At 41.4% G+C, this 12,441-nt stretch overlaps 1 protein-coding gene and 2 non-coding genes across 3 annotated transcripts; all 3 read left to right on the top strand.

Moving 5' to 3' along the window:
* The first annotated feature begins 2,135 nt into the window (after positions 1-2,135).
* rsl1d1 (ribosomal L1 domain containing 1) lies at positions 2,136-7,863 on the top strand. The gene is made up of 9 exons (XM_071905189.2): positions 2,136-2,202; positions 2,500-2,639; positions 2,781-2,919; positions 4,418-4,566; positions 5,204-5,305; positions 5,710-5,803; positions 6,427-6,558; positions 6,665-6,820; positions 7,037-7,863. Exons 1-9 carry the CDS (start codon positions 2,161-2,163, stop codon positions 7,178-7,180), a joined length of 1,098 nt encoding a protein of 365 aa, XP_071761290.2. The 5' UTR covers positions 2,136-2,160; the 3' UTR covers positions 7,181-7,863.
* On the top strand, positions 3,788-3,914 carry LOC139916347 (small nucleolar RNA SNORA55). The gene has a single exon (XR_011784852.1). It is a non-coding gene; the product is annotated as a small nucleolar RNA SNORA55 (small nucleolar RNA).
* On the top strand, positions 5,473-5,602 carry LOC139916348 (small nucleolar RNA SNORA55). Its single transcript, XR_011784853.1, has one exon. It is a non-coding gene; the product is annotated as a small nucleolar RNA SNORA55 (small nucleolar RNA).
* Positions 7,864-12,441: the final 4,578 nt, after the last annotated feature.

The raw sequence follows: 12,441 nt of genomic DNA, 5'->3' as shown, positions 1-12,441 counted from the left end.
AAGACCAAAACAACTGGAAGACAGTCTCTGGGTGCAGGTTACAAATAGTGCAGGTTACATCAATATCAGTTCAGTTTTTTATTTCAGTTACATCAATATCCTTCTTGAATCTCACCAAAAATGACTTGACAGGATAACAACGATGAATGATCTTAAAACAAATTTATTTAACTTTGTTAACCAGTAGATATCTATTAGGAAGAGACCATAACATATGTCCTGAACAAGTTCATTCCAGGTTGCAATATGGGACAGAGACACATTCAGTTTGGAATTAGGTGCGGATTTTTCTGTTATTTTTACAGGAAGCAGGTGGAAAACATAATTTTCCTATAGGTGTGTCAACTGGATCAAGCGAAGGTGTCACAGCAGAAGAGGAGAGGAGAGGCATAACCCTTACAGAGCATGACAACCAGATGGAATGGCATCAAAGACTACAGCAAATTGTTTAAGGCTCACAGGGATCTTATAATGATAGAGAAATTCTTGGTAACCAAAAAGCTTTCCCTCCTTATTGAATAGTTGACTCACAATACCATTACAATACCAATAGTACAATAATAATAGTACAATACCATTCCTGAACCAATTGTCCAAAAACAACGTTTTCTTTTTGTAACACACGTCCCTGTTGTTCCATATAAAGTATCTATTTGGAGAAAAATTGTTCTTATAAATAAGAAACCATGCCAAAAGTGCTTGCTTATGGAAATTTGAGAGAGAGACGGGAATCCGATCAATATTATAGTTACAAAGTAGAACACATTTCAGACCAGCCAAATTAGAAAACATATGATGAGAAATAAAATTCCAAACAGTGGTAGGGTCTTTTAAGTAGTGCCTAATCCAATTAACCTTGTTGTTTAATGTACTAAAATCAAGAAAATTGAGGCCACCGTTATTATAGTTATTCATTAAGACAGACTTTTTAATATAATGAGTTTTATTTTTCCAAATAAAGTTATAAAGCAACTGGTCACTGGATCTTTACCAATTTTTTTGTCAACATCTAATGAAACAGCAGCGTAGGTAAGCCTGGATACCCTCTGCCTTAGAGAGTAACGCTCTGCCCTTTAAGTCTCTCTGAAGCCACTGATTAAGGTTTTTCCTGGTTCTCTCTAAAATCGGGATAAAGTTCAAATCACATCTAGCTTTCTGTTTTTTTTGTTATGACTATTCCCAGGTAGGTGACTGTGTCCTTAATTGGAATATTATAGATAGAGGGCAACTCACAGTTTCTGACTGCCGTTAATTCGCACTTACTCACATTTAAACGAAGACCAGGAGAATCCAGGAGATTTATTGTTCTTTAAACTATTAATTGAGTCTACTATTTCCTTAAGAGAGATTGGACGATCACAGAATTCTTGGTCCGCAGTGTTCATTGGGTTAAAGGATCCAGAAATGAAACAGTACTATCATCGCAATATTGAAAGCTATATAGATTTTTTTTATAAAAGTTGGAACAGAAGTTTGCAATCTGGTTTGCATCATCATACTATGTTCTCTATTCTAAGCTGATGAATGATATTATTTTTGGACTGGGATTTTTCTAACCTAAAGAAATACGCTGAGTTCTGTTCACCTTCTTCCAGCCATCGCCTCCTGGACCTTACTAAAGCCCCTTCAGCTTTAGATTGATAGAGCTTATCTAGTTTGTTTTGATATTCAAACAGTATTTCTTTTTCTTTGGAGGACAACTTATCAGGACATTTGGAGGATAAGGCAGTTATCGTGGAAATCACCTTTTCTTCCTCAGATCTTTTATCCTTAACGAGATTACTACAATATTTCCTAAAAAAATTTGCCAACTTCAAATTTTGAAAGTTCCCATTTACTGCCATATACTTTTTCAGTCTGAGCCTCATTCCAGAAGACTTGTATTAGTTCTTTAACCCTGAGTTTAACTGCTTCATAACACAAAACAGAACTATTAAGTTTCCAATATGAATTCTGTGGACAGTTAGAAGTAGAGGGAAGTAAAGAAATGTGAATTTGAATTCCCTTGTGAACAGTTAATGGGGTGGAAAGAATGTTAACATTTGCATTATCTCTAAAATACGACATACTAATAAAGTTTTGAAGTTTGAATGGTGTGACGTGACGCGACGCAGAAGAAGTGCGCATGCGTGCCTCCAGTAAACACGTGAAGCTGGCAGCATGGCTGAAAAGGCAGAGGAGCTTGTGTTAGACCGGTCACAGGTAATAACTGCTTATTTATTGCATTACATTGAAACTTTTTAGAGGCGGCCAGTCGGTTAGTAGATGTGTATACATTGTGATGACATGCAGGTGATAAATGTTACTAGTTGTACGAATTGGAAGCGGTGATAAGCTAGCTAGCGTTAGCTTGTTAGCTTGCTGACTACTGCCACGAAGCTAATCCACACTGGCTCAGGAAAAAGTTTGAAGCTCGTGGAGTTCATCGGCAACAAGTTGTGGAGTTTGTTGGTGACATTGCCTCGTGTTTTGTAACTCTAACTTTAACGTGTTTCCCAGGTGAAGAAGGCCGTCCAGGCTCTGCAGGCTTTCCTGAAAACTAAGTCCACGGGTGACTCTCTGTTCCTGGACGAGACTCAGCAGATCAGCCTGCTCTTCACCCTGTGGAAGGTCCCCAAACAGGCGCAGACCATCCGCATGTGAGTCCTACAAGACAGGAGCAAGGAGCTGCCATCAAACCTGACATGTAGATTTGTCATTATCACTCATCTAGTCACCTCTGAACCAATTCAGCCATGTTAGTACTTATCCAAAGTGTCACTGTCCCGTCCTGTCCTCAGCCCCCTGCCCCATGGCCAGCGCCCGGACACAGAAGAGGTTTGCCTCTTCACCAGAGACGAGCCCCGCATGACCTCAGACCAGACCCAGAGGTTTTATAAGAAGCTGCTGGAGGAAAAGGGCGTCCGAAACATCACCGAGGTACCAAACTGTCCTGATACACCACCGAAAGATGCTGGTCTGATCATTTTTCATCGACCGAGCATAAGCAGATGTTTAGTGTACTCATGTAATTGTTATTTGTCCACAGCCAGGGTAGGAAATGTTTTGGTCTACTGGCCACAGTGGCTGGTACATCCTTAAGTTCACCAGCCTCTTTAACTATTTTACCAGCCGACAAGTTTTTTTAATATAGAATAAGAGTGATATAATAAGGGCTGCTTAAAAAAAAATCATAAGTATGTGGCAGGTGTTAATTCCAACCTCGTCCACAACCTTGTTGACTTCATCAGAATGACTCTTAAAGGAAAAATCAACCCTACAACACTTGAATTTCTGGGCCCATTTTGTTGTTTGGTGTATTTTTATTATTCCTGTGGATAACTGGCCAAACATAGACAATGTGACATCATGTCCAGATATTTCTAGCACAGCTGCAACAGAGTTTAACGGCAGAAAATGTTTCAGCGATCTAAAACATTAACGGTAAATATCAGGCTTGTCAGTCAAAAGGGAGTAATCATAGATGTCCCAGTGTTCATGAACTACCTCTGATTGAATGCAGTGAGTTCACACCCCTTCTGTGGGGGTTGTGGAAAGGCATTCTGGGAAATGTAGGAAATCACAAACTGAAGTAGAAGTAGACGATGCAGGTTGAGAGAAAGTGGATACAACAAAAAGTAAATTACAACACTTAATCACAAAATAACTCCTGGAATGAATTGAACATCACAAATGGATGATATCTAACAGCGTAAGTATCTGCCAGTGGATTTTTTCTTTGATGTGTTCATGGCATAAGATGTTATGGTCGAATCTTGTATCCAAATGGTAAACAATATGTTAACCAGCACCCAGCAAGTCCTCTTCCTCCAGTTCAGTGTAGGACTTGGGCAGTAAGGGTGCTACAGAAAGTCAAAGTGTATCCAGATGGTCCTCCTGTCAGTGGAGCCTGTCTCTACAGCTTTGACACATTTTCCATAGTATCTGTAAAAGTTTCTGCTGTATTTTTAAGTAGGGCTGAACGATTTTGAAAAAATATCTAATTGCAATTATTTTGACTGATATTGCAATTGCGATATGATTTGCGATATTAGAGGGAATGATAATTTTTACATCATTATTCTCGTTTTCATTGAAAAACGTATTAAAATGATTATGGTGTGATTTTTGCGGGGATCTGTACCAAACAAAGATGTTTTCTTAAGTCTGTAGAATATGATGTGTAGGCCAGGACATCTCTGCAGCACGACAATAGTTAATTTAAAATGGTATTTTGACACATTTCGCCTTTAACAAATATTGCGCCTCCTGCGATTTGAAAATTGCAGTAGGCCATGTTGCGATTTCGATAAAATTTCGATTAATTGTTCAGCCCTATTTTTAAGTCGATAAGATGCCCCAGTGATCTTGTCAGACGCAGATCTGTCTATTTCTAAGTTGAGATACTTAATGCGATGCGTCCCTGTGTGCGGGTCAGATCATCCCCTACAAGGTGCTGAGGACGGAGTACAAGCCGTACGAGGCCAAGCGCCGCCTGCTGGGGAACTTCGACATGTTCCTGTCTGACGACCGCGTCCGGCGCCTGCTGCCCTCCCACCTCGGAAAACACTTCTACGACAGGAAAAAGTAAGAGCTCTCCTATCAGCACCGGTGTTGTCGCCACACCAGAAATTTAACTTCAATACCAGTAAAAATTCAATACTACTACAATACCACAGCAAACATCTTGACATGGACAGCCATATCCATATCATATCCATTCCATATTTCGCTTCCAGTCAACTGGTTTAGGTGGACTGGGATTCACTTCAAGACCTGGTGGACTGTTTGACTCTGTCGCCATGTTTTCAGCTGTTTGACGCTGTTGAATTTAGCGCTGACTGTCCAATCCTCCTCCTTCTTCTTCTTCTGCTGCTGCTTCTTCTTCTTCTTCTTCAAACTATTCCCATCCATGTGCTATCCATACATTTATGCCCTCTGGAGGCAACATTAAAAGGGAACTTCAGCTTGCAGAAAACATTAAGTAGTGAACTAAAATTCAAAATTGAATTCAATCTTTCACAACAGTATTGAAAGTTTGATGCTATATTACTAATGAGGGAGTGCAGCATGTTATCTTATACACATTCTGCACTGCACCATAATGAGTTATTTCTACAAATCTATGAATGTATCTACTGTTTTTTTCTGTTGTGCTGTTCTGTAGCAGTAGTGACTGTATTGTGCATGGTAGTGACTGTATTGTGCACTGTGTGTTTCCCAGAGAGCCGCTGTCTGTGAACCTGCAGAGCAAACAGCTGGCCAGAGACATCCAGAGAGTCATCCAGGGCACCGTCGTAAAGGTCTCCAACAAGGGCTGCTGCTGGTGAGATTTTACTCTACTACCTTTTGTTTTTCTAATAAAGACTGAAGCTGGTTTATTGTGCAGCCCGTCTCTCTTTGCAGCTTCTTGAATTGCAGGAAAATTCTGTTAATGAGGAGGCAAAGAAGCGGGTTGAAGCAAATTTTGAGTACATGAAGTAGGATGTAATCGCACCCCAGAAAACCCTATCCTTTCTGTTAAGTGTTTGGTGCGGGCAACGCTGGTGCCACAGAGACTCAACGTAAATCCAGATGGACCTCCTCTTCCTGTGGAGCCTGTCTCTACAACTTTGATACACAATATACAAATGTCGAGTTCAGATATTTACATTTACTGTTCTTGTACAAATGTAATTACAAGTGCTGTTAAAAAGTGGTGTTTGGGTGTGACATCATCCTGTGTTGCAGCATGGCCCGTGTCGCCCACTCCGGCATGACGGCAGACGAGGTGACGGAGAACATCGAGGCTGCCGTCAAAACTGTGGTGGCCAAACTGCGAACGGTGAGTCTAACGGCCCGGAGAACCGTCCGTTTTCTTCAGGGAAGGTTTGGGCCAAAGGATAAATGCACCAAAAATTAGTTATGGACTGAATCCATCACCGGTGGAAATTCCCTTGACGTTTTTTTTTAAATTACCGTGACTTTTGGTAATTACATAAGTGTCCTAGTGCACAATACTCAAATGGGGAAGCAGATGCAGGGACGAAATTACACTTAAGTTGATTTAAATTATATTTAGAGTCTAAACACTGCTGGTTTTGTCCCAGCTGAGCGTCTTGTGCTGCTGCTTCTTAATGGGAATCAGTGCACTGCAACCTGACACTTCAGGTTTTTTGCTTGACTTTGAGGACTTGTACTATTTTAAAATGTAAAAATGTCTCTTCCTTGTGCGCATTTAAAAGCTGTGTTTCAATTCATCACGCCTACACAGTGCACAGTTGCAATCGGACCATTTAATTTAAGTCGAATTTAAGTCGAATACATCAGGTAACTGGCTCAATATGTGGTAATTAGTTGACAGGATTTACGCTATCGCTCCCAGCCCTCGAGCTCTATAGAACCAAGACAATATTAAGTTCATTTTGGGTTTGTTTTAGCTTAATTCCCCTGTATTGACATTTGCAGGAAGGACCAGTGATGAAGCTCATCCATTTAAAGAGCCAAACATCAGTGGCTTTGCCCATCTACACCTCAGAACTCGGTCACCTCACTGTGCTGGACGACGCTCAGAAGAAGGCCCAGGCCACCAGGGAAAAGGTGCTTTGGAAAATACTTTGTACTCAACCTTTTATGTCCTGTGTCTGATCCTGTTTGACTGGAACGAGCTTTAAAAACAACCGTTTTGTGTGTTTGTGAATTGCAGCGCATTGCAGCCAGAAAGCAGGCTAAGAAGGAGCAGGCAGAGAACACAAAGACAGATACCGCTCCTGAGGAAAAGAAGAAGAAGGTGGAGGAAGAGGAGGAGGAGATCCCACAGCTGGTTCCCATAGCAACACCTAGCAAAAAGCCTAAACTGGAGGTCAGTACCCCACGCAGCTGCCTACTAGATTTAAATACTTAAGAATGTTTCTCATTTTTAAACCTAGTAATTAGTGAGGACTCGTGCTTTGATTACAAATGAGATTTCTACATTTAAAACAACCCAAGCAGTTGTGTGTCTTTTATATAAGTGGACTGAGGATGTTTTTCTCTCTTCTCTTTCCTTTTTTTTTTTTGAATTTTTTTTTTATTAAAGCCATCCAAAAAGAAGCAGCTGGAGAAAGCCCCCAAACCTGCTGTGCAGAAGAAAGGAAAAAAGAACCAGGACAAACGGACCAAGAAGAAGGCTGGCAAGACTCCCTCTCAGAAACTAAAACGAAAAGTGCTTAAATCCAAATGATTCAGTGGAGCTTCTCTTCACCAGCCTGCTCTCCCTCCACTTCACAACACGGACTTTATATACAGTATACAAGACCAGCCTGTTTGTAGAATGGTCAATATATTCAATCTGTTTTGTCTTTCCTTGTCTTTTTGCTCAAATGAAGCAAATTATAAAACTAACTGAAATTATCCATTATCTACCTTGTTAATGTCTTTATTCAGTCTTTTGTAACAACAAAATGTTTATGAAACAATGGTTATTGCCAGTAGCAATTCATGTATAATAGATGGAATTATTTGCCATACAATAAAGATTGTTCTTTGTTGAATGGGACATAGAAAATACTTCCATGGAAGCTTTCTTCTTTCAAACAGTATTTGGCCTTGGGATAGTAATATAAGACAGACATGCATTGAACCTGAACCTTAAAAATATGTCTGATATACAATTTTATATATGTGTTTTTAATCTTGGTGATAAAAGAAATTATGTCTGCAGTCTCGAGGTTTATTACAATAATAAATCCAGTAGATAAAATGAAGTACACCATTCTGCCTGTTCACACCTGTAACAGAAGGTTTAGAGTTGTATCATTTTATTTTTTGGGTTACGAGCTGAAAAGTTTGAGGACCGCTACCCTGAGCATTATCACTGGCCCATAACTGCTTTTCATATAACCAATAAATTGTCATTGTCGAATGAAAACCTTTTAATTCCAAGTTTGGTGCTTGTCGTATTTTAACTTAAATCGAAGGATTAAATACTCTATGGGTTGAAAAAATTCTACCACCCCTTGGTCTTATGAAAACCTTTGAAAACCCATCGGATAAACTCAAAAATGCCTGGACGCCCATTCTGGAGGTTGCAGGTTTTCACCGGACAGCAGCAACATGTTCTGCTGTGTTCATGCAGCTTCTGTGTGCTTTAATATCTGCGGTGCATTAGCCTTGACTTGAGTGTTTGCTCACAGTGGATCCAGCCTTCAGAGCCGTGCATGTATAGCTGCTGGCTGTATCAGATGACATGCCTATTGTTAATGGGATTATACTCGGGGGTTGTACAGCTGCTGCCTGCTACTCGCACGGTATTATGCTGTGTGTGCAAGATTACAACCTGTATGCAGCACTGCATCTTCACAACACACTGTATATTAGATGCCTATATGCTCTCTATACTGCAGGTGCATGAACATGTTTTCTATGCACAAGCTGCACTTTGCTTTACAGAGAGTTCTGCAACATTCAAATATGATAGATAGAAGATAGATTGGGGAAGTATAATGGTAATGGCATGCTCATTGTAAGCAGCCAGCCTATTGGTGATGATAGTGATGTCAACAGGTGGAGTGGGACTGTTTATTCACCCAAGCCCTCCCTCTGTTGTGTGGGTGTGGTGGGCCGTCTGGAATTACAGGGGGTGCACAGAGGCTACTGGGCTGGACGACAAGAGACGCATCGCTTAGACATTCATACAGTCGTGATCATACAGTCTTGAGTCCCTCATATGACCACTGGTGAGGAGCACAGCTAGTTTCAACGATGATTGGATGAGTGATTCTCGACAGCAACCAGGAGACGGTGCAAAAGACAAAAGGCAACAAGGGAATCCAACAAGAAACCCAGCCAATGTTGGAGAACCATGGATGTTCTGTGATTGGTGTTTCTACTATTGACGTCTTGAAGATAATCAGCGGGGAGAAACAAAACAATAACAGGCATTATCATTCTTTTGGAGCAAGCATGGAGGCACTCGGAGGGACTTCACTTCCAGATCAGTCTGTGAGGCAAATCCTGTGTCCAGATCCACGCCCCGGCGCCCCAGAGCGCCCGAGCTGGGCCTACTTCCACAAGCCCATCATCGCAATAGTGATGGGAGCTCTGATGTCCGCTGTGGGCGCCGTTCTCTTCCTGCTCCGGTCCTCGGGCGTGACCGAGGCGTCCCACTCCGTCACCTCAGCCTGCCTGTCCATAGGGCTGATGTTCGTGGTGGTGGGGCTGGTGTGGATACCCATACTGAAGGAGAAGCGGAGACGGAAGCGGTCCGGCCTAGGGGGTTGAAACAAGAGTGGGAAAAGATGGACATTATTGAAGAGGAAGAGCAGAGGAAGCACTTCAGTTGAGGCTATAAATGGTATTTTGTGTGAAGGTGGACTTAGGGAAACCTTTAGATGTTTTGTCTCGGGTCGATACCGTTTGTTCTGGGGCACCAGAGGGCCCTCTGTGATTGCTCTGGGAAGGCAGAAATACTATTCTGTCAGTTTCCTTTTAAACATCCAATACAATCACCAGCTTGGTGTGGTGTCTTGCTGATAACCGCTTGAGTTCATTGTACTTTGAACGGTATCAGTGCAGGTTGTTTCATGTGTGCACTTCACTGTGCTGCAGGGACAACAGATGCACCACCTGTACCTGTCGCCCTGGAATTGTTTCCACATTTGGAAAATACTTTGAGATAACTAAAACTTTGGGATAAGACGGAAGACTTTTGGTTTGGAGGAACTCCACTGCCACCATGTCAACATCTGTGCAGGTGGAGCCGGTCATGGAGCCAGTCATGGAGAGGAGGTACGGAGGAGTCGGCCGCTGTAAGTGCTCCTTTTGGTTCGCAGTGGCCCACGACATCATCGGGGTGTTCATCATGTTGGTTGGGGTGTTCGGGGGGCTGGTCATCCACGACTTGTTCATTTACGCTGGGGCCATCATCATCTTCCTCAGCCTGATCTGGTGGGTGTTCTGGTACTCCGGGAACATTGACGTACCGCCCGAGGAGCTGGAGGACGACGTCGGTCTGATCAAGCTGAAGAACCGAGGAATCAGCCGGGTGGTGAGGCGCGTCTCGGACCGCCTTTCCAACGGAATCAGGAACTCGTTCAGAAGGAGCGCCAGGTCCAGCAGAGACGGCCCGCTGGCGCCCCAGCAGAAACACGCAAACAACAGGCCTTCAAACACAGCTACAGATGTGTCGCTCTCCATTATCTATGACAACACTATTGCCTCCTCATCAAAGGAACTTGTGAGAGAGACACTGTCAATATGACCGCAGTAAGCAAGCATCCAATGAGATTATCAGCATCTGAAGAGACGCTGAATCTATTTGAATCACCATATTGTTTCTTTTGACAGTCTTTTCATTCTGTTTAAAGGGACGGTGTGTTTGCTGTGCCAGCTTGCACTAGTAATGATTAAGCAACATCAAGGTCTTCTCTGGATAGGACCCACATGTTCTTATCTAGCAGATAAGATGTAAACTTTGCACACACACACACACACACACACACACACACACACACACTGCAAATAGCACTGATAAAGAAACCAAAAAGAGTCTAATTTTGTTATCAATGATGTTTGGTTTATTTTGAGACTTTGCAGAGTAGGATGTGATGATTGTGAATAGAAAAATGAAAGGTAAAAGAATAATGAGAGATTTGTAATGGCCACAGGTTGAATGTTAAATGGATGATCTGTGCCTTTATCTTTTTATAGCTGTCTCTTTTCTTACTGTCCATACTTAATGAGAGAATATAATAAAGCTCTGGGTCACAAATGGCAGGAAAACCACACTCTGTGACGCAGACTGTTTGCTAATACAGCACTGATAGTGATGAGCGGGCAACTTTACATATTTGTCTAATTGTTTGTCTAACATTTTAAAGCCTCCTATACCACAATGTAGTTTACAAATTTAATGCAAAAGTGGTAATTGTTTGTAGACTATTTATTGTTTAATAAAATGTTTACATACACCTAGTGTTGTTTCATCTATACTTGATCAAAACACAAAGTTTGTTCTTCAGAGAGATAAAATACTTTGCAAAATGTCGGTTGCAACTGTTTTTTGTTGGATTGAAACTCGTGACGATATTTGTGCATATACGTATAATAATATACTTAAAATGCATGCGCATGACTGTCTGCTGTCTGTGCTGGTTTGGATTTGTCTGGCTATATTACATATCAATGATTGATATCTACTAGATCAATATTATGGAGGGTCATAGAAAAGTAATGGAATTTTACATCAGGACTCGGGCTTGAGCTCATACTCCTCCATATCAGCACAGGCACTATGAAATCTTCTTCCATACATAATTCACATCTGTATTTGTTCCAGTCCAGTAAAGTAGTTCAGTAAATCCACAAGGGCCTGCAAACTTATAGTTCACTCAAAGCTTGCACCAAAACAGAGCTAACCTTGTGAAAGCAAAGCACCAGCTAGCTTGATGACAAAAACTGTCATCATGTACAAAATAAACTCCTAAGTTTAAGTTCTGCTGCCAAAAATCGCTGATGAACTTATTCCTGTGTGTCTGCTTCTGCCTCTAATACACCTGAAAGCTCTCCAGTGCGATGAAAGCAGTACAATAGACACACAAAGAAATGCACACATGCATATTGTCGCTGTCTGGTGAAAACCTTGTATCTCTCAAATGTCAACTTTTCAGGAGCTAAGATAAACAGCCTTGTTTTCAGATTGACCATCATGCATTTTGAGTTTATCCAGTGGGGTTTTGAAAGGGTTTCATTAGACCAAGGGGTTGCAGAGTTCTCTTAACCCATAGAGGATCATGTAATATGGAGCTAAACTTTACTCTAAAGCAGTGGTTCTCAACCTTTTTGGCTCGTGGCTCCTTAAAATCAAGCACAACCCATCACAACCGCGCAGAGTTCAACCAAAGAATGATTTTGTCTTTTCAGGTTTTTTTCATTTGATTCATTATCAGTGGAGGCTGAGAGGCTGAAAACTATTTCACAAGAAAAAAAGGAGAAATTAGAGAAAAATCAGAAAAATAGACATGCTAATAAATTTGTATAGTAGAAATATGCTTTTTTTCCTATCCCATAAATCATCTCGCAACCCCCCAAAATTATCTTGTGACCCCCTTTGGGGTCGTGACTCCCCGGGTTGAGAAACGCTGCTCTAAAGTATTGTAACTGCAAGACTGAACTCAGAAAAATTGTAACTGAAGGAGCGTAACTAACTGTATTCAACAGTATCATAGCTGAAAGAAAATGATTTTCAGCTGTACATCTTAAGCCAAATATATGTTTTTGGTATTTACATAAGCATGGGAACTGCACACACACCATTACTGGTCAGCTCTGTCTTGCCTATGGTCATGTACATAATCAAAAACGGTGCCACCTCGACTGACTGATACAACTCCCACACAGCCAGCTCCTGATGATTAGATATGACCTATGATCATTAAGATAATCTTCATATCTGAGTGCAGATTTCAAAACTCCTTGATTGACTCATCATGTTATCTGATTCCC

This window comes from Centroberyx gerrardi, chromosome 20, assembly GCF_048128805.1.
Source record: "Centroberyx gerrardi isolate f3 chromosome 20, fCenGer3.hap1.cur.20231027, whole genome shotgun sequence".
NCBI lineage: Eukaryota > Metazoa > Chordata > Actinopteri > Beryciformes > Berycidae > Centroberyx > Centroberyx gerrardi.
This window is presented reverse-complemented; position numbering and strand designations above follow the sequence as displayed.

What these genes read in the sequence shown, in the direction of transcription:
- rsl1d1 (XM_071905189.2), top strand. Translation starts at nt 2,161, where the DNA reads ATGGCTGAAAAGGCAGAGGAGCTTGTGTTAGACCGGTCACAG. An exon ending in GCGTCCGAAACATCACCGAG is followed by an intron (nt 2,920 to 4,417) that starts GTACCAAACTGT and finishes TGTGCGGGTCAG; the next exon opens with ATCATCCCCTACAAGGTGCT. An exon ending in CCCAGGCCACCAGGGAAAAG is followed by an intron (nt 6,559 to 6,664) that starts GTGCTTTGGAAA and finishes TGTGAATTGCAG; the next exon opens with CGCATTGCAGCCAGAAAGCA.